A 27131-nucleotide genomic window follows, 5' to 3' on the forward strand; every position below is an offset into this window, starting at 1 on the left:
TTTGCTTGTCATGTTAAATGAGAATAGTAAAGAACTGGTCTCCTGTGATGTCTTAAATGTAGGTCCAGGCCCTCAGAAAAACTCGTTATCACCTTTCTCTCAATGTTTTCTGTGGTCGCGATCTTTCTCTTCCTGTATGGTTAGTATAGACTCAAACTCTCATCCTCTCTTTCTCTTAAAGTGATATTCATAGACACGATACTCACAAACAATATCCAAGTAGTTAATAAAAATTAAGTAGATATACAGAGTCATGAATAATGCTTGTATGATGAATGAGTTTTGCATTTGCTTCTCATTTTTCAGCAAATTTCAAGATATTGCATTGAAATGATTTGACAAGTAACGTCACTCAACATAGAGTAAACCAAGTGCATCTCATTATACTATGGTACACAATGGTTTGTATGCACATCTCTCTCTCTCTCTCTCTCTCTCTCTCTCTCTCTCACACACACACACACACACACACACACACACACACACACACACACACACACACACACACACACACACACACACACACACACACACACACACTGTGAATATATAGTGACGTAAATGCAGTTGAGAACAGTTGAACAGCAGCTGTACTCCAACATCCTTCCTGTGAAGATGGACTTTGACAATCAAAAAATAAAAGGTTAGCTCTCTCTAACTTCTTTCAATTTTCCAACAACTATTACTACAGTTTTTACGCACACTTTACATCTTTCATGTAACCTGTCGGTCTTGCGTGTCCCATTGTGTACATGACACTTTGATAAAGCTATGTTACTGCACCGAAGTTTCATAATAATTTCCATTCATGAAAGAGAGAATTGCAATGTGCCTTGATATTGTACCATATAGCTAAACAGTGCTCCGCTACATGTAAATGTAGTAAATATATTGTAATTGTATTGGACATGTTATCTCCTTGGGTAAAGGCAGGGCTAGCACTTCCTCTCAGAAGGCCATTTTTAGAAAGCTGTGGCTTCTATGTGTCAGTATAAAAAGCAGAGTAAATGTTGTTCACTGAAAGGAGCAGTGTTTTACTTTAGATTCACTATCTGAAATTTTGAAAACAAAATGCAGACATTTTTGGTATCAGATTATTTTAGATTAGATTTAGATTTGTCTTATTTAATGAATTACTTAAGTATGGAGGGGGGTTATTACATTTTATTTTTCCATGATTGTTTCCCCATGAAAGGTTATGAACTTGTTGAGGTAATTTCTGTCTATATTACTTCTTCTCTTTTATTTCCTTGCTTACAAGGAACACTCACCATTTTCAGAACAGAATATAAGAAATGTGTAGAAATTGGTAGCAAATCATAAGTTATTTAAAAACAGGTTTCCAAAGGTTTACTTTAGTTTCACTTTCAGGCATATTAATGACAAGATTTAAATTTGAAGAAGTAACAGGGCTCATCACATCATAAATGACCACAAATAGCATTATTTACAGTATAATGAAATTCATCTTGAAATTTGCTGCCGCCCCCCCCAAACATATACTGTAGTGTTCTCTAATTAAAGATATAGAAGTGGCAATGTTAGCATAGCACTTGTATAAAATGTTTCCGAATATAGAAACAGGATATACACATCTGATGAAGGCCTTTTGTCGAAGATATCATGTTTCTATGGAAACCTTGTGTACTACACTGCCATTTATATTACCTATACATGCATACGTTATATTTATATAAGATATGTTCAATGAACTGTTTTGGCTAATATATAGATGCTGAATCTCATCAGAGGGAAAGGCTACTCAATTCTCAGCCAATCCTGCAGCCGACACCTATGCCTCGCCTGTCTATAGGTCCACCTAACCCTCGCCTGTCTATTGGTCCAGAATGCCAACTCCCCAGTAAGAAACCTCCAATCAAACCTAGGCGCAGCATCAAAATTCGTGCTACCACACGAGAAGACGCAGGCCAATCAGGCAGCCAGGCCAATCAGAAGGAAAATGAGGTAAGTACTTGCCAATCAGAGATTGGTAATCCGGATGACAAAAAGTGCGGTTCAAGGAGAGGATGAACTAGGCAGTAAATCAACAAATGCTGACAATCTATGGAACGCTTCAAGCTAGATTCCCAACGTTTCTCAACTTCACTAATGAAAACATTTATACTAGTGGTTGTTAGTAGTTAGTATGACCTTTCCTGTTCACAAAATGTTTTTTTCCAGTTTACCCCCATTCACAGCACTGTTAGTTTCATCACATGAATTAGCATCTCATGTTGTTATCATGCAAGCATGATATTTACAACCACTGATCACCTTTTGTACCATCATCCATTCTTATGCATACACATTGATTCAGCTTATATACAGTATAAGCCTATACACAGGAATTCTTAACACAGTGAATCTTTGCACATGTGCAGTGAAGTGTGTTTGTCGCTCAGGTGGTCGTGAAGCGGATAGCTCCCTCTCACCTGTTGTTCCCCCATGGGCCCCTGGAAGCTCAGACTCCGTCTCTACGGGCTCACATCCTGTTGTGGTTTCAGACAACACAGCTACCTCGCCTGCACACACATGGGAGCTCACTGCCATGCTGGCTCCATGGCTTTGCCACACGCAGGTTCTCACACACACACACACACACACACACACACACACACACACACACACACACACACACACACACACACACACACACACACACACACACACACACACACACACACACACACACACACAAGCACACATCTTGAAAAGCTCTCTTAAAGCACCAATGTTGCTGAAAAATGTCAGTTTCACAGGTTCACAACCACATTTGCACACAGGTGCACCGAGTTGAAAACGTGTTCTACTTTTTCTCCTGCTCTCTCTCTCTCTCTCTCTCTCTCTCTCTCTCTCTCTAAGGGAGGCAGAGCAACTATTACAGGATAAACAGCAAGGCTGTTTCCTGTTGAGACTCAGCGAGTCAAAAGTCGGTTTTGTGCTGTCATACAGGTATGCATTCTGAAATTCCAACTTGCACCATGCACATCTGCGTGAAATAAACTACAACTTCTGACTCCAGGGGTGCAGACAGGTGTCGTCATTTCATCATAGAAGAAGAAAGCAAAGTGTCTGGAATGAATGGTCAGTACATCATTGCTGGTGAGCAAAGCAGGCACGAGAGTCTGGAGGAGCTGATAGAGTACTACACTCACAATCCCGTGGGGCCCTTCAATGAAACACTCACCACTCCCTGTGTACAGGTACCGTCCTCACAAACACAAATGGGCCGCATTCTCGTGCAGGTCAAACCTCTGTCTTGTGCTTGTTTAGGAACCCGTCTCGAGAAACCGTATACACCCACCTTCCCAGTTCAACAGCAACTGTGAGGAGGTGAAGCTGGGAGAGGCAGATGAGGGCCCTGAGGACAGAAGACCAGAGGACACAGGAGGACAAGGAACAGAAGGCCAGAGGACATGGGATAAAGGGACAGAGGACACGGGGGAGGCTCTGCAGCTCAGCTTAGAGCACCCAACCACAGGTCCCACCCATGAAGCTGCTGGGTCTGCACAGTACGCCGTGGTCCGAAAGGTGCTACGGAAGACCCACTCACTCCCTGAGTGCAAGATCGTAACACAGGGCAAGATTGATCCGGATCTGGCACTTCCTGTCAAAGACGTAGTGAAATATGCTGCGACAACTGAGGTGCCACTTTTAGACTGGTGTTGGTATATATTCTGTGGTGGTGTAAAATGTATCATATATTCATATTATCACAGTACAAATTCAGTGCCTTGTTTGCCAAGTTGTCTAAAGAATGCAAATCACTCTACTCCATCTCCAGAATGATGTACAAGAGCACGTTGTTGGCAGTCCCACCCTGGATATAGCAGACCTGTCCCTACCTGTGGATGCACCCTATGCCCGGGTCAACAAACCTCCCAGGGTGGTGGTACAAAACCCATCCGTCAGCGATACCCACCCCAGCTCTCAAAGGGTGGCAGCAGTCATCACTCCTCAGTCATTTGCTAGTGCTGCGAGCGTAGTGGAACAGAAGTACTGGGAACTGGAGCCCCTGCACACATACGAGGAGACCCTGCACACCCGCTCCGCCGATGAGGAGATCGATTTCTACGCGGTAGGCAGGCGACAAAAAATTGCAGGTGAGAGAAAAAAGATGATGGTGGGGAATAGAGGCAGTTCTAAAAACAATGTTTGATGGGCTCCTTTTAAGGTAGATGCCCCATTTTGGTGCAAGTTGGTTAAAGTGGACTGTAATATTTTAAGCATTTAACCGTAACTTTTATCTTTAAGGGTTTGTGGTAGTTTATCACTACTTTTTGTTTATAAGCTTGTGTGTCTCTCCAGGAGACCCCTCTGTTCATCACCTGTACTCAGAGGTCAACATAAAGGGGACAAGAGATCATATGGCCATGCAAGCTCCCCCATCACTAAGGATGCCCAGACCTAACCTGCCCCATAGACCACCCCTTAGATCTCCAAATGCTTGCTCACATCCTGAGAACAGCATACAGGTATGACTACAAATAATCTATAATAAATAGATTATAATAAATAATAATAAATAAAAAGTTTTTAATGACCAACATGAGATCTTAGCGGCACCAAGAGTAACAACTAATTGTAGTAACGACTAATGTCTGAGCAAAGCTTTTAAACACTAGTTTATGTAGATGTTTTTTTTAACTGTGTCCAATAGCTGTATGAAAATATTGCAGAATTTCTACTGCGTCCCTTCCCCAGATCTCTGGCAGTGCAGCAGGGACGTCTGCACCCTTCAACCCCTCGGAGCAACTGCTGGCTGCCAGCTCTGCCTTCTCCATATATGAGCAGATTCCAGAGAGACCATCCAATTCCAGACCACCCTGCCTCCCCATAGCCCCAAAAGCTAAGCCCAGATCATCTACCCACAAACCCCAACACTGACTGATTAGGTCTGTCATGCACACGATGTCTCAGGTTCTTGAGGCTACCCACAGCCCACAGCTCCATGCACCTCCTAGTACAGATGTAGATGACCATCCATGTATTTTCATGTTATACAAACAGCTGGATGAAAGTTGGAACATGATAAACTGGCTGCATGATAAACTGGTCATTTACAAATGACCTAAATCAGCACAGATATGGCTGGTCTTCACAGTAGTTTTTACAAAGCTTGTTGAACTTATGTAGCACTCTCTCTGAAACAACTTTGTACAGAAAACTTGGGGCATATCTACTGTAGTGTAATAATGAATAAAAAAAATTGACAAATTTGGTTAATTAATACTAAATAGGATAGACACATTCTGTTACACTCTTCATTGTAATGAACTGGGAGTGACAGAAGATAGACTGAGGACTGGGACTGAACCACTGTAGAGTCCCATCTCACAATAATCAAATGATCTTTTTCAGAAATCCATCTGAACACAGTTCATTATAATGGACTGAATTCTATTTAAGCAGAAAGTGAATGAATTATTTGTATGCAATTGATAAAATAATAAGACAAAATTAAAGATCACACCTCAAAAGATTTTTTTGTGAAAAACTTGTTTATTTTCACTGGTCAATTTTGGGGTGCATAGTTCACCAGATCCACTTTTCCTTTTAATACTTCCTTAGAAAAAGAAACATCCCTGAGCTGAGGTCAGCAGCCCAGACCTGAACTGATTACCGTGGTCCGTGTTTGGCCCATCAGGAAGATTAGATTGCAAGACACCACAGTCAATACTCCCATCCCACAATGCATCAGTCCTGTTTCCTCCACAAAAAAAAAAAAAAAACACAACACCCCACATAGCCCCACGAAGAAAAGAGCACATCCTCCCAGACAGACCCAACACATGCACTGTTGGCCATTTTACCCCCAATATGGGTAATAAAATTAATGTAAAAATTACATCCAGCCAAACACTCCTGCTATTTTAATGTGCCTTAACCTACTGTAGCACAAGACCACATTTTCATGCTGCCTCCCCCTCCGTTAGTTCTTCTTGCTCTTGGGCGAGTCGTATTTCCTTTTGCTGGAGTACCAGAGGAGCAGAGGTATACCGATGGAAGGCAGAGTCATCACACCAAACGCAGCCCAGTCCAGCTAGAGAGAAACACGCACACACACCACACACACACGCCTTCAGACATGCGCCAATGTGTTTCCCACGATGTGCAAAAAGTGCTTTCTCTCTTAATCCATTATTATCAAAGATGGCATGACTAAGAACACAGGGACTGGTCGATTCGTTTAATGATCAATCCAGCTGAGGAGACAGCGGTCAGCTTAATTCCTAAAGCCTAAGCAACAGCCAACAGGGAAAATAACATGAAAAACATGTTTGATTCTCAAGCCCAAAAAATATAGCTTACATTTTTCACATTTCCTTTACTAGTGGTTTTATGTAGCAAATGTTTAAATATTAAAAACAGAAATGAGCTACTACTTAGGCTAAAAGACAGTTCATGGCTGTATGAACTAAATATTTTTGACAATCTTATTGGACAATGGAGATACGAGAAAACAAGAAACCATTCTACAGTGTCGCAACCTAGACAGCAACTTACATAATGTGGAGAGAAGCGTCTGTCAAACTCCCTCTGAGCCAGAATACCTCCCTGACCAGGAGCGCTGGTGTAGCCAACCTGAGAAAATGGAGTCATTCGTCAGAATATCACTAGCCTTGGGCACACTATGGTTACAGTTTGACTACAACCAATTAGGTGACGGGTTGGCGGAGACACTTACAACGACCTGCCCTCCCTCTTGGGCCAGGTAGCTGACAGTGGCCGAGGTGAAGTTGAAGTATCCAGCTTTCAGAGGGCGTAGTACCACAGTATGAGAAACATTACTCGCACTGAGAGAAGAGTTAAGGAACAGGGCCATTAATCGACTGAATACAGATTACAGTGAAATACAGATTACAGTGAATTGCCAGGGAGTTGATACTAATCACCGTCAATCACTATGCTGCTAGTCAGGAGCAACAGAATAAAGACTGAACAAGATAAAACATAAGAAGACCATGCATCCATGATCCTGCTAACGAGCAGACTCTGACATGAGCACAGAGACTTGACGGGGGTGGTGACGGGGAATCAGAGATGAGGATACGGGGCTATGCGGTCCCACTTCACATTCAACATCCCAGAGACAATGCCAAAATCTTCAGGAGGGAAGGAGTCGTCGGAGAGCTCAACTTCCAGTGCAGCGCTGCCGAAGGTGAACAAGAAGGGAGAGAGAGAGAAACGTAGCATAAATAACAAAACAAGAAAGACGGTTATACTAAACATATTCTTAGAGAATGATGGAGCTTTATGAACGCTGATGGCACTTCCCAGTCTTTGGCATGTTAAACAATTATTGTTTTACTCCATTAAATAAATGTATATCTTCTGACATTTCCAGATGTTGTGTAAAACAAGGGTTAATATTTAGAAAACCAGCTAATAAAAAAGCTAAATGCACCCATTATGAGCTCAGATAGAGGCAGCATGTGCTAACGAGGAGGTAAACAGTACCTGGTGCCCACATTGTAGATGTTGTACTGTAAAGTGAGATCTCTACCCTCTACAGCATAGCGGTTCAGCAGGGACTTGGAGGCCAGCAGACGAGCCCCTTCCTCCCCCACCACCACACCCAGCAAGGCAACCACTGCATACAAGCACAGCACCCTCATCTGTGGGAAGGTACACGTATACTGTGAACATTCATATGGACAAGGAAACTACGAAAATTGAAAAGGTTTGAGTGTTCACTGTTCAATCAGCTGTTATTGCCTATGTAACTGCCCTAATACACACATACTGACAGCCTAATCACACGAACACAATTCCGTAAGCCTTAATGGGACGAACCATGAATAAGTTAAGATGTCTAACTAGCTAATCTCACTCATACATTCCGAGAATCAGTGTGACTATTTTGCCGTTTTGTTACATGGACATTCAAAGTGAATAATAAAACTATAGTTAGATCGCGCAGTGCCAGTTCTCCGTGTTCATTTAGCTAGCAGCACGTTAGGCCAAACAGGAGCTAGAGTAGATATCCATCTACCGCCTGTACCTCTCGGATTAAAATAATCCTAATCGTGACGAACATCCTTTCTGCTTCTCGGATTAAATATGAACTTACTGAGATTAAGATCATTTTATTATCTACAATGGATACCGCTAGAGTGTGTAGTAAGCGTTTACTAGCTATAGCACTGGCAAACTGGATGAATAAACTGCACAAAACCCACGTTTGTGATTTTCAACATCAAGATCATTATATTTGTGATACGGACGTGAACTGTGAACATTAAAACAGTTGTTAGCTGTTAGCTGTTAGCCGTTACCTAGGAACAAGACCGCTTACGTGTACCTCGCGAATTTGATAGATCCGGACGAATTAATCACGTTAACATACTATATGTTAATATAAATCATAATTAAAAACGATATACGAAAAGATGAAAATGAATTAGATGCCCATGTGCACTGCTTCTTTTTAAATTAAAAACTTATTCACAGATAAATGACTGTACCTCCTTCCAGTTCCGAGTCCGCGAGTTGTGAAGGTTCTGGGACGCATGCGCAGTTGACTTCGTTCTTTTGCAGACGTGTCCTCGTTTTCCTATTGCACAACTGAACCATTATATTGCCATCTACTGTTGCGGGGTGTAAGTGTGAATTCAAGCCAAACTACATAATGTACACCCTGCAATTACAGACTGAATAAAACATCTGTATTTGTCCATTGTATACCTTATACCCGTGTTTCTCAACTGGTCTCAGCCCGTAACCCACATTTTCTCATTGTCATTAAGTCACGACCCAGTTTTATACAATACAAATGTTATAACAAATTAAAAATGAAAACATTTGGTTGATACCATGTCAACAAGATGGTTTGCATGCTGGTCTCCAGACAAAAAAATTTCTCAAAGAGCCAGTAGGTCCTAAAAGGAAAAAATCAGGTGTCAGTAACTTTTTCAATGAACCATGATAACTAATAAGCATTGCAACACTCAGGTCAACTGTTATTTAGGATCTCTGCCATCCAACATGACTGATGTCTTTCTCTTCCTTGTAACTGCAGTAAAGTTGGTTTCACGTTCGTGGTCAGTTTTTGTTTAAACATTTCAATAGCTTTTAACAGTCCATCATAAGACCATAAAACAAGGTCTATTACACAAAGTGATTCCTAAATAACAACTCAGGTATGGGTAATTATACCTTGTTACAATTTGTGGTGGTCAGTTTTTGTCAAATATTTCAATAGCTTTTAAAATGTACATCGTAAAACAAGTTATATTACATTACGTGTAACCTAATCAACAACCTTGTTTTGTGGACTTATGATTGACCGTTTAAAAGCTATTGAAATATTAGGCAAACCACCACAAATAGGTGCAAATTATAAATACCCAGCTAAAAGTTGTAGGTTGTCGTACATCATGCACTTTATGTAATACAACTTCTTTGGTGGTCTTAGATGGACCGTTTAAAAGTTATTGAAATTATTGCAAAAAACAGAGTGCACAGTGCTTTGGGGGCTTAACGACCGCCACTTGCGTCCGTGTTAAGGTCATTTGTAGACGGTGCCTTAGACGTGACAGTTATACTTCGAGTGTCTTTTTATTGTATACTTTAAGTATACTGTTTTTTCACTAGTTTACTTTTAAGTTTGCTTCGCATATTACTTGTAACTTACTATTTATGTACTTGAAATATACTCCTTAAAGTATTCTTAAAGTTTACTGTATGTACACAAGAGTGTGATGCATTTACAAAATCACAAGACAGAATGTTGAAAACAAGTTTGATATATTTTCAAACATTTCACACATTTAAAAAACAAATACATATGAAATAAAGTCCTTCCTTACTGGAGAAAATGAAAGGAAAAAGTGCACATTTGCATGTAAAAAAATATAAACATAATGGTCTCTCCAAGATCAAGTCCTTGTTTGTAAAAAGTGGTAATGTGACGCTGGGTGCGAGATAAGGACGAGGCACGGAGTCCTATCTTGCGGTACACGGCACTTTATTTAACACATGAAAAGCGCAGACAGCGCACGTGAAACATTTATACATGTAAATGTGACACCCTGAATGTGTAGTCACATTAAAGTAATTATTTATTTCATATTTTATTTGTATATTCTCTTGGTTTGTGCATATATTTGTTATTGACGCAATAATACACGAGAGGGAGTGCGGCCGAGTGCCGTAGATCGGCACAGCAGTGCCGATATTACCCGTTATAGCACGAACCTCGAGTGTATTATTGCGATTATGTTTATTGAAAGATTTTGAGTAAAAGAGGACGAGAAAATACGACCTGTTTGGTTAAAAACACTCCGCCAGTTAAAATAGTTCCATTCAATGGCTCGCTGCTAAACTTACACAACACTGGAACAGCCTTACCCAATAAATATTATAGAGGTAAATATACACAAAACAACTGTTGATAAAGTTGTATTTATTAAAAATAAAGTACAATTATTGACCATCCACGGCTGATTCGTTCAGGTATATGTTCAGTCCAGCTCTAAACCAACGAAGCTGCTGATGCCATATAACTCTCCCTTCACGTTTCTGACGGATCCATAAAAACGTCGTAAAAGCTGATTCATTTCATTTTTGTTGATAATACTAAAATCGACTGCAGTGTTGTTGCTCTTTAACCAGGATGTAAATACGTTAAGAGCCCAGGACGTTTGTTTAACGGTATTAATTTCGTTTTTCTGCATTTCCAGCTCATCCAAACCATTATTTGTAATCAAATCAAATCAAATCAAAGTTTATTTGTATAGCGCTTTTCACAACACATGTTGTCACAAAGCGCTTTACAGGATTTAAAAGGTTAACAATACTATGGGTCCAGAACCCTAATGAGCAAGCTAAAGGCCACAGTGGCGAGGAAAAACTCCCTATGATGTAAGCATGACAAACCTTGGAGGCTCATTGGAGGAATCAGGCTGGTCATTTATAACGTCATCCTTCAGTTTCAGATCGAAACAAATGGTTTCGAAGCCAATAGATTTAATTAAATCCGTGTAATTCATTTTGATACTTTTGATACTTGTTTGTAGTTGCGCTGTTTGGCTTGTAAACGCCGCTTCGTTGCTAGGTTACCTGTATGTGGCGGAGTAATACATGGAGAGCTTCGGTTACAGTGCTATAACGTGTAATATTGGCACTCCTAGATCGCCTCTCAGTCAATCACATTGTAGGGTCGGAACTAACTGTGGTATAATGTACTGTTTAATTCTTCCAGCCCTGTAGGGGGAGCTAGACTCAAGGGGCGGGCGCTAGACTGTGGCTTAGATGGGCAACAGGAAATTGTTCTCAGATTAATCTGAGAACTCAAACTGAACACACTGGCTCATCGTGTCGTTTGTTTGTCCTGTTTCCCAGGTGGGTAAAAATGTGAAAGTGTACAAATGTAAAAGTGTACAAAGTAGTATAATAAGATTTGACAAGTATATGTGTATGTGTGTGAAGATTGAACTGTGTTGAATGAGTCGCTATAGCCGCATGCGTTGGCAGACGTTCAGGCTAGCTAGTGCCAGTATGGGAGGTATTTCCTGCCAATAATAAAACTAAAATGAAAACACTAAAATGAAAATGAAAATACCGTTTTGCCATTTCTTTTTCCATACATGTGTGAAAATATTATGACAAAATTAAAAATAAAATGAAATCACTTAATTTGCAATTTAATTTTTCACTCGAGCACGGGTCATATGTGACAAATATAAAATGAAATTTAAAAAGGAGGATTGGCGCTACGGTCCGTGTACGTTCCGTCCAAAGCATTTTCATTTTTTAATTAAGTATTTGGAGAGCGCGAGTTGACTGGATTTTATTGTTTCCTTCACTTTGTAGTGTGTTATATTTGGAAAATGACATATTATATTTTCCAGAATTATTTTATGTATGAAAAATGAAATTATAAAATAAAGTCTCAATAGATTATTTAAAAACGAACTGATTCTGAAAATTATTCTGAAAAGATTTCTCATAAACCGGATGTACTTGCAGAGCGGTATCTTTCAAACATGGATTCTCCAACGTTAGAGCCTTACTATGAGGTTATCCGAAATATGTCCGAAAGCGGAGCAACAGATGCAGAAATAACGCGCCGTTTACTTTCTGAAGGTGTTCGTAACGGAGCGTCGGAAAGGAGTATACGAAGATTTCGTTCACAGCATGGCTTAATGAAGAGGACGGTCACAGATGAGCATCTTGAGCTGGCCGTAGCATCAGCTGTTAGAGAGGTTAGATTATAATCACGATTCAATTCGTCGGTTCCATACATTTATGACAAAATAGCCATGTTGCTGTCCTCACATCGATAGGGTTTCTTGTATTGTTTTACACAGACGGGATCAACTTTTGGCCGCAAATTAATGACAGGATATCTGTCATCTAAAGGTCTTCATGCATCAGAGGGGAGAGTGGGGAGAATACTGCGAGCTACGCATCAGCCTTATCATGAAGCACGGTGCCAAGTGAGCTGCCTGCCAGTCTAAACATCTCGTTCAGCATACGCAAATGATACTTCTGCCCTTGATATTTCCTAGAGGCCAGTCTTGGCCATTCGCCATGTTTAAAGTTGTTGGTTGCTACAATTCAACCCTCTAAAGGAGTTTGAGAGAGAGTGAGGATTTGGAACAACAGGTTCTTGAAATGCCTATACTCTTACCTTTCAAGATGTCAATACATTTGTACTGTTTCTAATGAACATTTTTATATATAATTTTAACCGGGAAGGATCTTCAGAATGCAGTAGCAAAGAACTCCATGCAGCACTTGACAAGCATTAGGAATGTTAAAGGTGCAAAATGTGGCAGTGGGCATGTCCCTGGGGCTGTGATTTTGGATGTTTACTTCATTTGTGCCTCCTGAGAAAAGTAGATATGTCACACTTCCTCTTTCTTTATTACTCAGGGTGCAAGAAACCTCAACCCAGTGCCCTATAATGCTGAATACATGGGACATAAAATTCATTTGGACCAAAATGAAAAGCTTGTGATGTTTGGGGTGACTCATGTGCTTGCAGTTGATGGATACAGCAGCAAAATTGTGGGGTATTCTACAATGCCTGTAAAGAATAACCTAACAATATATGGAGAAGTCTACAGGTAATGAGCATTATGTGGTTAATTATGAACAATGTACTATTAACCAACAGTCTGGAATTTAATTTAAATATATATTTGTCAGCTAAATATAAGTGTTGTGTTATAGACCAGCGGTTCTCTCCTTTGGGTTATGGGACACAGTAAGAGTTGATTGTGGAAAAGAATTCTACCTCACACTTTTTATGCAAGAACAGCTTGCAAAGTACAGATACAACCAAGCAAGGCTGCCTTATTTGCAAACTCCATCAACACAGGTAATTTTGGGATTGCCCAGCAAAATATTCAAAGTATTTCTTCTACAACACTTAATTCTTACAACTCTTAATTCTTATGTATACATTAATTTATACTAGTACTGTTTTTGTTGTATACACAAACATTTTCTTCCAACAGAACCACACAGTTGAGAGGATGTGGCCCGAAGTAAATAACCGGGTTAATTACCCAATCAAGGAGGCGTTAATTCAGTTAATGGACAAAGACGAATTGAACATGGAAGATAACGTGGTCAGATATTGCGTATCCAACCTGTCTTGCCAAATAGCACATCTTGGACTCACTCGAGTAGTTCAGGCATGGAACGCACACAGGATTCCAGGTGAGTATTTTTTAGCTACAATAAATCTATAATATACATTACAACCTTGCATATATTTACATTACTATTCAAATCATGCATTTCAGGGAAAGGAATACCAAATGTTTTAGCCAGACATGGCTGCTACACTAAACTTTCAGAAGACCTCTTACCAGATGCCTCAGCTGCAGCAAATCAGTACCAACTGGAAGTGGGGTCTTCCCTGACAAGAGTGTCATCATTTGCTGTAGACCCTTTCCCCTCAGACACAGACAAAGAACAAGCAGAGAGGCAGTTTGGGGAGAACTACCCAAACATGTTTTATTTGCTAGAGAGCACTGTGAATCATCAGAATGGACATTTACAAGAAGCTTTGAAACTGTTAATAGACATAACTCGAAGGAATATATAAATATTGAATTGAAAATTAACCCATTGGAACAGTATGTTGAATGTTCAGTACATGCATTTTCTATTCTGTTGCAGTGTCATTGGTCAGCCTGCAGATCTTTTTTTTTTAATGTATAAAAAAAGTGGTTCATAAATCCCCACCAAATAAGGGTAACCTAAGAAACAAGAACTTCCTTTGGTTTAAAAACTGTACAAACTATGCCACACTTTTCACTGTAACTTGTACAAATGGATAGCAAAAACACTTAAATGTAAACAACTGAATACACATAACGTTAAATTTCAGCTATGGGTTTTTTTGGGCTCTTGCTCAATCATCAAACTTGAACAATGTCTTGAATCACACCCAAGACTTCAGTGAGCCCTGCAAGCCTATGCACATTAAAGCTGAAGTGATCTCCTCGGCACCTCATGCACTGGTCAGAGGTTTCCTGCCACTGCTGTACACAGACCTTGCATCCAATGAGGCTATTGCAGCATGTAGCAAACATGGGCTCAGCCATGAGACCTGAATAAAGCAAATGACAAAATGCAGTACAAAATCAGTACATGACAAATCCAGATACATATAACAAGAACACATCATGAACAGTCTCCATATTGACACATTCCAAAATCAAGTACAAGTGTATAAAGAGATTCTCAAATGCACACTGCTGTGCAAAGATGTAGGATGATCCAAGATATGTCATTTATCCAGGCATTTATTTGCTTAGAAAAGACATCTAATACATAATATTGAACTTCCAAGTGGACAGAATTAAAATACGAGTTTTGGAAAGAACACCCAATGAAACTTACTTCACTTACCTTTACACACTACACACATAAAGGCCTCCTTCATGATTTTAGACTGACCATCAGTAACAAATTTGATGGCTTTAGTGCTGTTGGCCACATCTGTAAGGACCTGGATTGATTTGGTCACCTCTCCCAGGTTCTGGGATACAAGTAAAAGCTCCTCAATGTTGTTCTGGACACTCTGGAAACTGGTGCTGTCACTACGGCTAATTAAAAAAGGAAATGTCAATCATAAGTACTTTCTTATGGTGTGTTGTCTATCAACAAGTGTGCCTTTGCGGAAGTACAAAGTTGTCTTACCTTAATCTCTTACGTTTTCCTCGTTCCCTTTCTTGATGTAGGGCCAGAAAGTCCTGCTCCTGAACAGCATAGACTTTTCTAGAGTTTTGCCGCCAGTACAAAGACCCTAATAACAAGAAGAAAAATCACACCAATTCAAAGTTATGGTAATTGTAAAAATATATGCAGGTTTAATCTAATAGCAGAGAGAATACTCTTAAAGCACATAACATACTAAATGTTCTAAACGAGGAGCCTTAAAATCAGGACCTAACGCTCTAGGCCTGTGTTCTTTGTGTTATCCCTACCCCACCACCTTATGCAACAAATGAAAAGCTTATTAATTCGTAAATGAGTTGAATTAGGTGTGCTAGATGAAGTAAAGCACTTAGTTTAAACAAAACATACATTCATATACAACTTAGTTTCTAGGACCATTCAGTCCAAGTACAATTTACCTGTTGTACCCTCCGAATCAATTATTTCATTTCCCTGAGAATCAGTAAGAACCAGGGATTCATCACGTCCAATAACATTTTTCACCTTCCCCAGTATCCCGCTGACTGTGGCTTCACTCTCGGTAAAACGAACTATTACCACCTGTGCAGGTATCAATTTACCATCCGACACGTCTGCAATATGTACAGACCTACAAAATTGAAAAAAAAAAAGTGTATAACTATTACAGAAAACATAGCACGTAACATCGCTGTAGGATACTCGGAGTTAACACCAACTAGTAAATAATTATTACCAAGGTACCTTTGAAAGGGTCGGGGTGATGCACTCGCTCTTGGTGGACCAACAGCCGCAGAGGTAGCAGGTGGTCGCTGAAATGTAAATCGGCTCTGAGTTAAGCTGCTATTGCCGACCACACTACTTGGTCCTGGCTCCACGGTATTGACACCATGTACTTCGTAATGGTGTCCAGGCGTGACACTCAGAGTGCTGAAATAACCGCTGTCTTCCGGAAAGATGGCAATATTATTGTCAGTCGTCAAATAGACGCTTGGCTGAGAAACCTGATAAATAACAAAAACAACATTAGCACGCCACACGAAAATGCTACCGGCAAAATATACCTCTTGAATTCGAAGTGTAGCTAGTTACAAAATTATTTTAAATCTAAACATAAGTTGTTCGTGTATATATTAACCTTTAAAATATAGTAATAAGGTAACTGATACCCATCTACATAACCAGATAGTTTAGCAGTCAACTGCCGACTTAAATAGGCTAATCAGGTTTGCCCGAAATCCTCACAAGCTAGACTAAACTTTATGAAGTCTTCATTATAATCTAACCTATAACTTACACACAACTTTAATGGTATTTCACCTGAAATATTAGACTCAATTTGTCTGCTCTCATATCCTCTTCTCTGAGGGAAACTCTCTTGTTTCCTCTAAATAGAATGTAGCTGTGCTGCTCCATGATGTTGCAGAGGGCACTCGACATCAGCAGCCTCAGAACTCACAAATGGGAAATCTAAAACAGGTATTTAAAAATGAGAAATGAACGCTTTTCTTTTTTTAAATCATTTTATATTCTTACTACCGATTTGCACGAGTTTTCCGTTTTATTAATACGATTAATAATCTTCGATTAAGAAAACGTACTTGTTTTTCCATTTCCCAATACCTCGTTAAAAAACGAAAATGCTTTGGACGGAACGTACACGGACCCGCTACCTGCTGGTGATTTTCTTTTTCATTTTCCACTTTTCATTTTCTTTTTCCACTTTTCATTTTCGTTTTCAACTTCACCAGCATGCAAATACATGTAAATGAACAGTAGGCGGAGCTACAACTACAGTACCTCCCGTGAAATCCAGAGAGGGCAGCACACAGCGACATGGCTGACGTTTTACTAGAAACGGCAAATGAGATTGTGAGGTTGGCGAATTGCCAGATTATATATTGCTTAGATGTGAAGTAATCTTGCAGGTTAATAGTGTTGTATGTCGGAATATATGTGAAGTGGTAGAACGCTTAGGGTCTGGATCGGGGACCATGGAAAACCGCCCAGTGCGAGGTCGGCCTAGGTTGGACGTTGCCGCAGATACAACGCTGAAGTTGGTTACTTATTCGCAGTTTCAGATTCGTTTGGCTACTTATTCGCAGCTCCTTATTCGGTTCACGATGCGTGTTTACTGCACACTTTGTTTAAAAGAGATAGATTAAACAAACGAGCATAGGAGGCTAGGAGCATACATTAAGAGGTTATTGTTTCCCATACTGATTTTGTGAATGTAGAAAAAAATATTAAAATATAAGGAAAGCATTCCTTTTTGTAAAATGGTTTATATTTCAAGTCGTTACAATTGTATGTAATTTGTACATGATTATGGAATTCGTCAGCATTTCTAACGTAAGGAAACATATTCTTAGATTTGAAAACTAAAAACACAGAAATGCTGTTCTAGAACACAAATCAATCGGAAGAAGATATACAAGCACACAACATGGTATATTGAGCAGTGAACGAATTTACAGGGGAAGGTTCAGAGGCTTATTGAAGGCCTTATTTATAGTGGACCAGATAAATAACAAATGAATCATAAAGAACAGGTCGCTCCCTAAGAGAAACCTGATTTTAGCCTGACCCTACATAATTTTATACCTCAAATCTAACTGGAAACATGGCATATTGAGTAGTTAAGCACACAGGTGAAATGGTTCCAGACCCTAAGCGTTCTACCACTTCACATATATTCCGACATACAACACTATTAACCTGCAAGATTACTTCACATCTAAGCAATATATAATCTGGCAATTTGCCAACCTCACAATCTCATTTGCCGTTTCTAGTAAAACGTCAGCCATGTCGCTGTGTGCTGCCCTCTCTGGATTTCACGGGAGGTACTGTAGTTGTAGCTCCGCCTACTGTTCATTTACATGTATTTGCATGCTGGTGAAGTTGAAAACGAAAATGAAAAGTGGAAAAAGAAAATGAAAAGTGGAAAATGAAAAAGAAAATCACCAGCAGGTAGCGCCAATCCTCCTTTTTAATTTTCATTTTATATTTGTCACATATGACCCGTGCTCGAGTGAAAAATTAAATTGCAAATTAAGTGATTTCATTTTATTTTTAATTTTGTCATAATATTTTCACACATGTATGGAAAAAGAAATGGCAAAACGGTATTTTCATTTTCATTTTAGTGTTTTCATTTTAGTTTTATTATTGGCAGGAAATACCTCCCATAGTGCCAGAGCCATAGAGAGAGAGTCGCGACCGACAACGGAAGTTCAAAACGCTTGATGGTCACGTGATTCACGGAGCCTTCAGATAGTTCCAGGAAGTTCAATTTGAGCGCATAAACACAGAGACAGAACTGCGATTTGAGGATTTTTGTGAACATATAGCGACCGACTTTAGGCCAATGTTAGAGCACATTGCTGTTTAATGCTTTGATTGTTTTATAATTGTTATATTACGTTCATTTATATATTTAGAGGGACAGGAAGGGGTGAGAAATTCAGATTAGATTAATTTTCTAACATTAACATATCTTTTAATCATGGTGATTTCTGTAATCCCATGGTATTGGGGACCTAAGTAATCTAAGGGCGTACTCACAATAGGCTCTGTGATCCGGGCCCGGATCAGTTAACCGTGCTCGGGCCCGCTTGAAGAGGTGGGCCAGGGCACGATTCATGTGGACTCGGGCACGGTTCGCTTCTAGTGTGAGCGCTATCCGTGCCCGGGCCCGCTTGGTGCCTCGTCTGATTGGTTCATTTCGCTGGAACTCAAACATTACGTCAGTGATGCGACGCTCACGTTAAACAGTCATAGCGGCAAAGCGATTAGCAGACAATCGTTGTGTTAAATTATCGATAAATCTGTGCTTGCACCGTGTTTCTGCACTCCCAAAACGACTCCAAAAATACAATAAAAAGAGAATCGTGAACTCCATAGTGTTGTGCAAGCGTGCTTTTTTTCCAAATAAAGTGGCGTTGTGATGACGTAAGCGTGCTCGGGCCGGGTTGATGAAGCCAGTGTGAGTGCAGGCCAGAGGGGGAGTGGGGAGGGGGGGTAACCGGGCCCCAGCACGGAACCAGCAAACCGTGCCTAGTGTGAGTACGCCCTAAATGACTAATGTACATTTTCTGACAGAAGGAAATTTTTCTTTGACTTCATTGTGCAGAAATATGCTTTAAAAGGGTAAATAAAAACACATTACATTTACATCCAGACAGTATAGGACATATTAAAATACATTGATAAATTATATATATCTTGTCTTTTTAATACACACTTATTTACAGCAATTAATTCATTAAATAAATCTCTAATAATCTCAAATATGAACATCATGTCAAGCAGTTTTTCTGTGTCCTTTCCTCCGTGTTGTTTGTGTAGTGTCCACCATGGTTTGCTGTGCTGCATGGGGATGCTCCAATCAATCAGAGAAAGGAGCAAAAATGTATGATTTCCCCACTGATACTGAGAGGAGAAAAAAATGGTTGGCTCAACTCAGCAGGAGCAATCTTACCCTCACTAAAGATTACAACCGCAAAAAAAAATATGTGAGGTAATCATCAAACACTGCATTTGCACTTTTCACAATAAACACACTATTGGAAAGATTTAATGCCTGATTTATTAAAATACAGAATAGTGAACAAAAAAGACTCCATTCAGACTCGGGTGCAAAAAATGCAAAATTGCAGCACAGCACAGTGATGACAGTCCTGCTGGAGGAAACAGCACAGTGATGACAGTCCTGCTGGAGGAAACAGCACAGTGATGACAGTCCTGCTGGAGGAAACAGCACAGTGATGACAGTCCTGCTGGAGGAAACAGCACAGTGATGACAGTCCTGCTGGAGAAACCAGCATCTTATTGAACTTAAGAGAGTTCAAGGCAGGTGCTCTTTGTCATCCTTCCCAAGACGCATATGATTTCATTCACCAAATTGAGGAACTATTTAGGACCAAGACTGGTTCCTCCCTCATGGAACTCCCCAATGCAGTGAGTGTCTTGGAGAAACAAGCTCAGGCACTTTGCAGTAAGCTTCCAGCTTGCTGTGGAGTACAAGACAAAATCATGAAAATATTCATACGGCTAAGGTTGAGAATTGAGGCAGCAACAATACCAAATGACAGAAAGAAGAAACAGTTAAAAGATGGTCATTTTGGAAGCAAGAGCCAATCCAGAAAGTTGAAAAACAACTCCAGGAGCCAAGCTTTAAAATCCAGCAACCCCCAAACAGCTCCAAATGTGCCATCAAGCCCATTAGTCACTCCAACAGAAACATTCGGACTAATCATTGCTCCTACAAGTGCTCCAGCCCCCAGCCAACATCACTACTCCTACACTCCTACAGCCAACATACGGCAGTGTAATAAACATTGATTTCTTATTGCTATTTGAAACTTACCTTGTTGTTTTCAATCTCATCATGGTCAGCACCCAATTATCCCACAGCAGGCAACCAATATACACTAACAAGATAAATTAAATACAACATAAATAATACAATAATAGAATACAAGTCTAGTATGGTTACATATGATTACATACATCATACTGTACTATAACATTTTAGTATGTTATATTCCTCTTTAGTCTTGTAAGATTCATTGATCAAAACTGCCACCCTAGTTTCAACTTACCTGGTGTTTTCAATCTCTCTTGATGATCTTCTCTCTCCCTTTGCCATCAATCCAAAGTCTGCTGAGCATAATACAGATAATAGTCAACAGAATAACAAAACCTACAAACACTTGATGTATAAATTACACTGTTGTGTACTATTTAGAAGTCTTAAATATGCAATCAATATCAGCAGTGATGTATCACAAGAATGGCTCTCCTCCTTATTGTGCGTTAGCTTAACATTAGCTGGTACTCCAAAATGGATATCCTCATTTCACCTCCTCGACCCAACACACTCTACAATCACACTCAAATGTTATATTTAACCAATACTTAGCTACCCCGCAAAAATATTGCGTTTGGGTGAAATGGCATTAAGAGAGGAATTTACAGTTAATAGGCTGTCAGTCGTTAATGTGAAATCTCACTAACTGTATTCGTGTTGTCTTAGCATAGATTTAGTTCCATAAATCTACTTATTAAGAGGTGGATAATTCACTAAAATGCTTTAATGCACATTTTAATGCACATGTTAATTTGATTCTGATGTCCTTATAATACACAATCAGATTTTTTAAGCGTACTAACCTGTAAAAGTGTATCACAGATGGTCCACTGCTCCAGCTTGACTGCGCTGCTAGTATTTGCTGCTAACTTCCGGGAACTATTGACCTAAGAAATGCGGCCACTACCCAGCATGCAATCCGTCGTGACTTAGGCTGTGTTCGAAATTGTCTACTACACAGACCCTCCAGAAAGTCGTGATGTTGCGATTTGCAACTTCAACGCAACTTCAAGCAAACCCCGCGAATTCAGGGTGGTGTTGCAACTTCAGCCAATCACCGCAACTTTCCCGCACATTTGACCAATCACTGATGTCGTCTTGATGTGACGTCGACAAACTCCCGCCTTACTTCCGTATATACGTTCAAGAGGAGCAGACTGAAAGCAGCATGAGCGACGAAAATAACGGCAAAAAGATCGGGAAAAGCAGTATCCCGGTACACTACATGAAAGCGGGGATAAACTGTCCAAATCCGACCCGCGAATTGATTATCTATGGCCCCCTGGATGATATTTAATTACTATTAGAACCGGCCCGCAGGCCACAGCCGCCCGATGGTGTTTTGCACGCTACAAACACTACATTCCCCACAATGCAACGGTAGCCCGCGAAGTCACTGCAGCGCACGCAAGCGGCGAGGGTCTGAGGGTTTTCACGTGCCTGTCCCGGTTTTTCGTCTTTTTAATATTCGGTCCCGGCAAAAAAACTAGGTTAGTTCAAACCATGATTCAGACTGTTTCTGCACACTTTAAATCTGGTTTTTTCTCGCTGTGTCCATTTTAAACCCCTCCGGTAACGTTTTACGTTAAGTTTACGTTCGCCACGCCGCGCTCAACAACTTACGTTAGCCGCCCACCCCGCTCAACAGATTACACTCGCTCAGTTTGACAGTGTCCTTGTTTTTTGTCAGACCTAGGTGGCAACCCTACTTTAAACTGAGATAAAGTTTAAAGTCAGAGATAAAGTTTATTTATCTCTGATCCATATCTATGAGTTATTAGTTCGCTCTGGCGCCAACCACTGGCGATCGATCTCGATATAATACTTAATTTGTGTCCATTTCCATTTTACAGGCCGCCCGGTAACAACTTACGTTCGCTAACCCCGCCACCCCCTCCAGGTTCAAATCTCACTTAAAGCGATCTTGAAAAGTTGGCAACCCTGAATAAATAGGTAAATAGATCATTAAAATGGACTACTAAATAGAGGAAACCATACAACATTTACTCCCTATTGTAATGTACTCACAAAAAAGCAAAAACACACTGCAACTTCCATCGCAATTTTTTTGAAAAACACCCGCAACATCAAACATTTTAGCCCGCAACAATCACAAAAAAGGCCCGCGAAATCCTGGTGGGACTGACTACATACTACTGGCATACTGATCGAGCCCCAAATCAGTATGTAGTATGCAGTATGTGACCAAAATGAAAATTTTCAGTACGCGAAACATACCCGGATGACCTACTACTTCCGCAAAATATTCCAGTACGCGAACAGAGCTATCTTCGTGGTGTACTGCATCCCATCATGCAACGCTACGTTCACGTGACCCCGTAGTGTGCTTTTGTCACATACTGGAAACTGTACTGCATACTACTACGAGGACCAGTATGTAGTATCCAGTATATACTGAGTCCAGTATGCAGTATCCAGTATGTAGTAGTCTATTTCGAACACAGCCTTAGATTCCCAGATTCTATACAAAGCTAAACTATCTACATTAGTACAAATCCTACAAATGCAATGTCACTTGCTCGCAGTGGTTTAATTACGCTGATGGCGTGGAGGCACATTCACTCATAACCAGGGACGGACTGGCCATCGGGCATACCGGGCATTTTCCCGGTGGGCCGACGTGCTATTTGGGCCGACAGTCCTGACACTTTTTTATCTATTTATATATTGGTCTGACCGGCCCATAAAACAAGTAGATCAGTGGGGCGATTCAGATGGAGGCAGGCTGATTGACACTGGTCTGGCGAATCACATTAACACACCTTTCGCGATGCTCCTGCTGCCTGCATAATGCATTTGGCAAAAAAAAAAAAGTCAGCGCGAGAGTTTACCGGTCCTTAAACACGCTGGTATGCAGCCCATTGGTTATTTTCTTTACTGACACAGAGCTGCACCAATCATATCATCAAACACCCCCTCCTCCATGCGCCGGTGCGTAGTGCAATCTAACGTTGATTAACATAACGTATGTGAGTATCTGAGATGGAGAAAAAGCGCAAAGGAGGTGCAGAGAAACTACGACAAAAAAAGAAGCTTGAACTTCAAGTAAACGCTGCCAAATGTATAAAAATTACTCAAATGTTTGCCACAGCAGGGCCTTCATCAGCTCCCGTGGCTGATGACAGTGGTGGCGGTGGCCAGTGGACAGAAACATGTACTAGAACGTGCGGTAAGCCTGACTCCTTTCAGAGCAGCTATAAAATGAGTAGGGTTAAGCAACCAAACCCTTTGCCAAATCTGATAAATTGATAAAACATCAATAAAATCATTTTGGCTAATGTTCTATGGCCGAGTTAGTTTGTATTGTAAATGCAAAAGGTAAAATAAGTGAATAACGTCCTTACCTTTGTGTACACTGACTGTATGAGAAAATAAACCTATTTTAGTACTTTTATGTCTTCCATTCTGAACTAAATAGTCTTAAATGTGAGACCACTTTTAAAACCTCCATTCACCAACAAAAACAGTACTAAGTCACTCAGCAGGCAGCATTCTATTTTCATTATTATACTATTAATATTTGTGGGGTGAGTAGTAGGCTAGGCTAAGGCTATGCTTGGTAGGAAGGGGAAATGTTTGGTAGTTTTTATGGAGGTGTTTAGGGACAATGTACAGAAATTAAAGGAAATTACACTTTTTAAAATGGTAATTTTGTAAACTGTTGGTATACACATTCAAAAAACTGAAAAGTGTGAAAAGCGTTATCGAGTGTGAGTGGGCCGGTCTGGTCCAAAAATGCCAGGGCCGATTTTTTGTCCCAGTCCGCCCCTGCTCATAACCATAATCTATAATAATAAACCCTTTAAATTTACAGTTCTGTCATTAACGGTCTACCACTGTAGATTTATGTACTTTCCTATAATTTGAATTTGATGTTATCGGCAAACAGTTTTATGAACTAGTAATTTAAATAATTTTCAAACCAAACTTATGAACCATCTTCATTTCAACAAATGGCAGTTTGGGGCTCATTGGAATTCAGTTTAGTAGATATATGTGGCTTTTAGCCCGGTGCGGCTTATACAACATTTTCCTTTTCTTTTTTTTTTTACTTTGTAGGTGCGGCTTATATTGAGGTGCGCTCTATAGTCCAGAAAATATGGTAAGAACTTACTCTGTAGACATAAAAATAGAGCCACCAGGGTTCATAAACAGCATTATAAATTTGTTCAGTCCACAGTGTGTTAACAGATTCACAACACACGGGTGTCAGGAAAGAGTTCCAAAGTTTAATAAGAAAAGAGCGAAAGAAAAGTTGTAACTGAGGAGAAACATGGATAAGGGAATGAACAAAATGTGAGAGTGCTCTGATTGAGCATCACAGACATTGAATCATAAATCCCCTTACACACAGTCTCTCATTACATTGAATGGCGCTGTTGTATCTCCCCTCGTTTGCACACATATAAAGACGCTACAGATGATATTCGCGATTTCTGTTGTTTCTATGCATAAATAAGGCTTCATCTTTAATTGTTCATCATAGCAAAACTAAACCAGAGTGCTCAATGAACTAATTGGTAACTCACAGAACTGACATGTCTGGTTAACGTCTGTCTTTTTTTAATTTTGGTGACTTATCTGGGTGAGTAGGCTATTCCACATAAAGCATGTGTCTCAATGTTCAGCAAGGATTATTTTAATAATATAAGCCTTTTTATATTAACCTCCCAGGTTGAGTGACGCACCGGTGCGTCAATATGAATGTGCAGCACAGCACAGTGATGACAGTCCTGCTGGAGGAAACAGCACAGTGATGACAGTCCTGCTGGAGGAAACAGCACAGTGATGACAGTCCTGCTGGAGGAAACAGCACAGTGATGACAGTCCTGCTGGAGGAAACAGCACAGTGATGACAGTCCTGCTGGAGAAACCAGCATCTTATTGAACTTAAGAGAGTTCAAGGCAGGTGCTCTTTGTCATCCTTCCCAAGACGCATATGATTTCATTCACCAAATTGAGGAACTATTTAGGACCAAGACTGGTTCCTCCCTCATGGAACTCCCCAATGCAGTGAGTGTCTTGGAGAAACAAGCTCAGGCACTTTGCAGTAAGCTTCCAGCTTGCTGTGGAGTACAAGACAAAATCATGAAAATATTCATACGGCTAAGGTTGAGAATTGAGGCAGCAACAATACCAAATGACAGAAAGAAGAAACAGTTAAAAGATGGTCATTTTGGAAGCAAGAGCCAATCCAGAAAGTTGAAAAACAACTCCAGGAGCCAAGCTTTAAAATCCAGCAACCCCCAAACAGCTCCAAATGTGCCATCAAGCCCATTAGTCACTCCAACAGAAACATTCGGACTAATCATTGCTCCTACAAGTGCTCCAGCCCCCAGCCAACATCACTACTCCTACACTCCTACAGCCAACATACGGCAGTGTAATAAACATTGATTTCTTATTGCTATTTGAAACTTACCTTGTTGTTTTCAATCTCATCATGGTCAGCACCCAATTATCCCACAGCAGGCAACCAATATACACTAACAAGATAAATTAAATACAACATAAATAATACAATAATAGAATACAAGTCTAGTATGGTTACATATGATTACATACATCATACTGTACTATAACATTTTAGTATGTTATATTCCTCTTTAGTCTTGTAAGATTCATTGATCAAAACTGCCACCCTAGTTTCAACTTACCTGGTGTTTTCAATCTCTCTTGATGATCTTCTCTCTCCCTTTGCCATCAATCCAAAGTCTGCTGAGCATAATACAGATAATAGTCAACAGAATAACAAAACCTACAAACACTTGATGTATAAATTACACTGTTGTGTACTATTTAGAAGTCTTAAATATGCAATCAATATCAGCAGTGATGTATCACAAGAATGGCTCTCCTCCTTATTGTGCGTTAGCTTAACATTAGCTGGTACTCCAAAATGGATATCCTCATTTCACCTCCTCGACCCAACACACTCTACAATCACACTCAAATGTTATATTTAACCAATACTTAGCTACCCCGCAAAAATATTGCGTTTGGGTGAAATGGCATTAAGAGAGGAATTTACAGTTAATAGGCTGTCAGTCGTTAATGTGAAATCTCACTAACTGTATTCGTGTTGTCTTAGCATAGATTTAGTTCCATAAATCTACTTATTAAGAGGTGGATAATTCACTAAAATGCTTTAATGCACATTTTAATGCACATGTTAATTTGATTCTGATGTCCTTATAATACACAATCAGATTTTTTAAGCGTACTAACCTGTAAAAGTGTATCACAGATGGTCCACTGCTCCAGCTTGACTGCGCTGCTAGTATTTGCTGCTAACTTCCGGGAACTATTGACCTAAGAAATGCGGCCACTACCCAGCATGCAATCCGTCGTGACTTAGGCTGTGTTCGAAATTGTCTACTACACAGACCCTCCAGAAAGTCGTGATGTTGCGATTTGCAACTTCAACGCAACTTCAAGCAAACCCCGCGAATTCAGGGTGGTGTTGCAACTTCAGCCAATCACCGCAACTTTCCCGCACATTTGACCAATCACTGATGTCGTCTTGATGTGACGTCGACAAACTCCCGCCTTACTTCCGTATATACGTTCAAGA

At 40.2% G+C, this 27131-nt stretch overlaps 4 protein-coding genes and 2 long non-coding RNA genes across 8 annotated transcripts; 2 read left to right on the top strand and 4 right to left on the bottom strand.

Annotated features, from left to right (window-relative positions):
- The first annotated feature begins 417 nt into the window (after nt 1-417).
- On the top strand, nt 418-5708 carry LOC143516422 (uncharacterized). Of its 3 annotated transcripts, none has more exons than XM_077007982.1 (9): nt 418-643; nt 1733-1965; nt 2403-2578; nt 2863-2952; nt 3023-3203; nt 3274-3645; nt 3785-4103; nt 4309-4475; nt 4705-5708. In XM_077007982.1, the coding sequence occupies exons 1-9, from the start codon at nt 562-564 to the stop codon at nt 4885-4887; spliced, it is 1803 nt and encodes a 600-aa protein (XP_076864097.1). In that variant the 5' UTR covers nt 418-561; the 3' UTR covers nt 4888-5708. The 3 variants fall into 3 exon arrangements, with proteins under 3 accessions (XP_076864097.1, XP_076864098.1, XP_076864099.1); XM_077007983.1 differs by having other exon boundaries at nt 419-643; nt 1814-1965; XM_077007984.1 differs by having other exon boundaries at nt 424-643; nt 1847-1965.
- ssr2 (signal sequence receptor, beta) lies at nt 5535-8557 on the bottom strand. The gene is made up of 6 exons (XM_077007985.1): nt 8469-8557; nt 7462-7619; nt 7055-7153; nt 6689-6797; nt 6508-6585; nt 5535-6043 (listed from the first exon to the last, which is right to left on the bottom strand). Exons 2-6 carry the CDS (start codon nt 7617-7619, stop codon nt 5933-5935), a joined length of 555 nt encoding a protein of 184 aa, XP_076864100.1. The 5' UTR covers nt 8469-8557; the 3' UTR covers nt 5535-5932.
- Nucleotides 8558-11990: 3433 nt separating this feature from the next.
- LOC143516129 (uncharacterized) lies at nt 11991-14218 on the top strand. Its single transcript, XM_077007724.1, has 6 exons — nt 11991-12209; nt 12315-12443; nt 12883-13076; nt 13183-13330; nt 13470-13674; nt 13761-14218. Exons 1-6 carry the CDS (start codon nt 11991-11993, stop codon nt 14063-14065), a joined length of 1200 nt encoding a protein of 399 aa, XP_076863839.1. The 3' UTR covers nt 14066-14218.
- LOC143516130 (uncharacterized) lies at nt 13926-16575 on the bottom strand. Its single transcript, XM_077007726.1, has 6 exons — nt 16483-16575; nt 15907-16166; nt 15603-15793; nt 15166-15271; nt 14875-15071; nt 13926-14572 (listed from the first exon to the last, which is right to left on the bottom strand). Exons 1-6 carry the CDS (start codon nt 16513-16515, stop codon nt 14382-14384), a joined length of 978 nt encoding a protein of 325 aa, XP_076863841.1. The 5' UTR covers nt 16516-16575; the 3' UTR covers nt 13926-14381.
- A 3215-nt stretch (nt 16576-19790) lies between these two features.
- LOC143516132 (uncharacterized) lies at nt 19791-21423 on the bottom strand. The gene is made up of 4 exons (XR_013131568.1): nt 21340-21423; nt 20769-20826; nt 20534-20597; nt 19791-20177 (listed from the first exon to the last, which is right to left on the bottom strand). It is a non-coding gene; the product is annotated as an uncharacterized LOC143516132 (long non-coding RNA).
- A 3739-nt stretch (nt 21424-25162) lies between these two features.
- LOC143516133 (uncharacterized) lies at nt 25163-26869 on the bottom strand. The gene is made up of 4 exons (XR_013131569.1): nt 26786-26869; nt 26215-26272; nt 25980-26043; nt 25163-25623 (listed from the first exon to the last, which is right to left on the bottom strand). It is a non-coding gene; the product is annotated as an uncharacterized LOC143516133 (long non-coding RNA).
- Nucleotides 26870-27131: the final 262 nt, after the last annotated feature.

The sequence above is a fragment of the Brachyhypopomus gauderio genome, chromosome 6 (assembly GCF_052324685.1).
Source record: "Brachyhypopomus gauderio isolate BG-103 chromosome 6, BGAUD_0.2, whole genome shotgun sequence".
In the NCBI taxonomy this organism is placed as follows: Eukaryota; Metazoa; Chordata; class Actinopteri; order Gymnotiformes; family Hypopomidae; genus Brachyhypopomus; species Brachyhypopomus gauderio.

What these genes read in the sequence shown, in the direction of transcription:
- ssr2 (XM_077007985.1), bottom strand. Translation starts at nt 7,619, where the DNA reads ATGAGGGTGCTGTGCTTGTATGCAGTGGTTGCCTTGCTGGGTGTGGTG. An exon ending in AAGTGGGACCGCATAGCCCC is followed by an intron (nt 6,798 to 7,054) that starts GTATCCTCATCT and finishes CTCTTCTCTCAG; the next exon opens with TGCGAGTAATGTTTCTCATA. An exon ending in AAGAGGGAGGGCAGGTCGTT is followed by an intron (nt 6,586 to 6,688) that starts GTAAGTGTCTCC and finishes CCATTTTCTCAG; the next exon opens with GTTGGCTACACCAGCGCTCC.
- LOC143516129 (XM_077007724.1), top strand. Translation starts at nt 11,991, where the DNA reads ATGGATTCTCCAACGTTAGAGCCTTACTATGAGGTTATCCGAAATATG. An exon ending in ATATATGGAGAAGTCTACAG is followed by an intron (nt 13,077 to 13,182) that starts GTAATGAGCATT and finishes GTTGTGTTATAG; the next exon opens with ACCAGCGGTTCTCTCCTTTG. An exon ending in GAACGCACACAGGATTCCAG is followed by an intron (nt 13,675 to 13,760) that starts GTGAGTATTTTT and finishes CATGCATTTCAG; the next exon opens with GGAAAGGAATACCAAATGTT.
- LOC143516422 (XM_077007982.1), top strand. Translation starts at nt 562, where the DNA reads ATGCAGTTGAGAACAGTTGAACAGCAGCTGTACTCCAACATCCTTCCT. An exon ending in GGTTTTGTGCTGTCATACAG is followed by an intron (nt 2,953 to 3,022) that starts GTATGCATTCTG and finishes TTCTGACTCCAG; the next exon opens with GGGTGCAGACAGGTGTCGTC. An exon ending in AATATGCTGCGACAACTGAG is followed by an intron (nt 3,646 to 3,784) that starts GTGCCACTTTTA and finishes CTCCATCTCCAG; the next exon opens with AATGATGTACAAGAGCACGT.
- LOC143516130 (XM_077007726.1), bottom strand. Translation starts at nt 16,515, where the DNA reads ATGAGAGCAGACAAATTGAGTCTAATATTTCAG. An exon ending in TCACCCCGACCCTTTCAAAG is followed by an intron (nt 15,794 to 15,906) that starts GTACCTTGGTAA and finishes TCAATTTTGTAG; the next exon opens with GTCTGTACATATTGCAGACG. An exon ending in TATGTGTGTAGTGTGTAAAG is followed by an intron (nt 14,573 to 14,874) that starts GTAAGTGAAGTA and finishes TGCTTTATTCAG; the next exon opens with GTCTCATGGCTGAGCCCATG.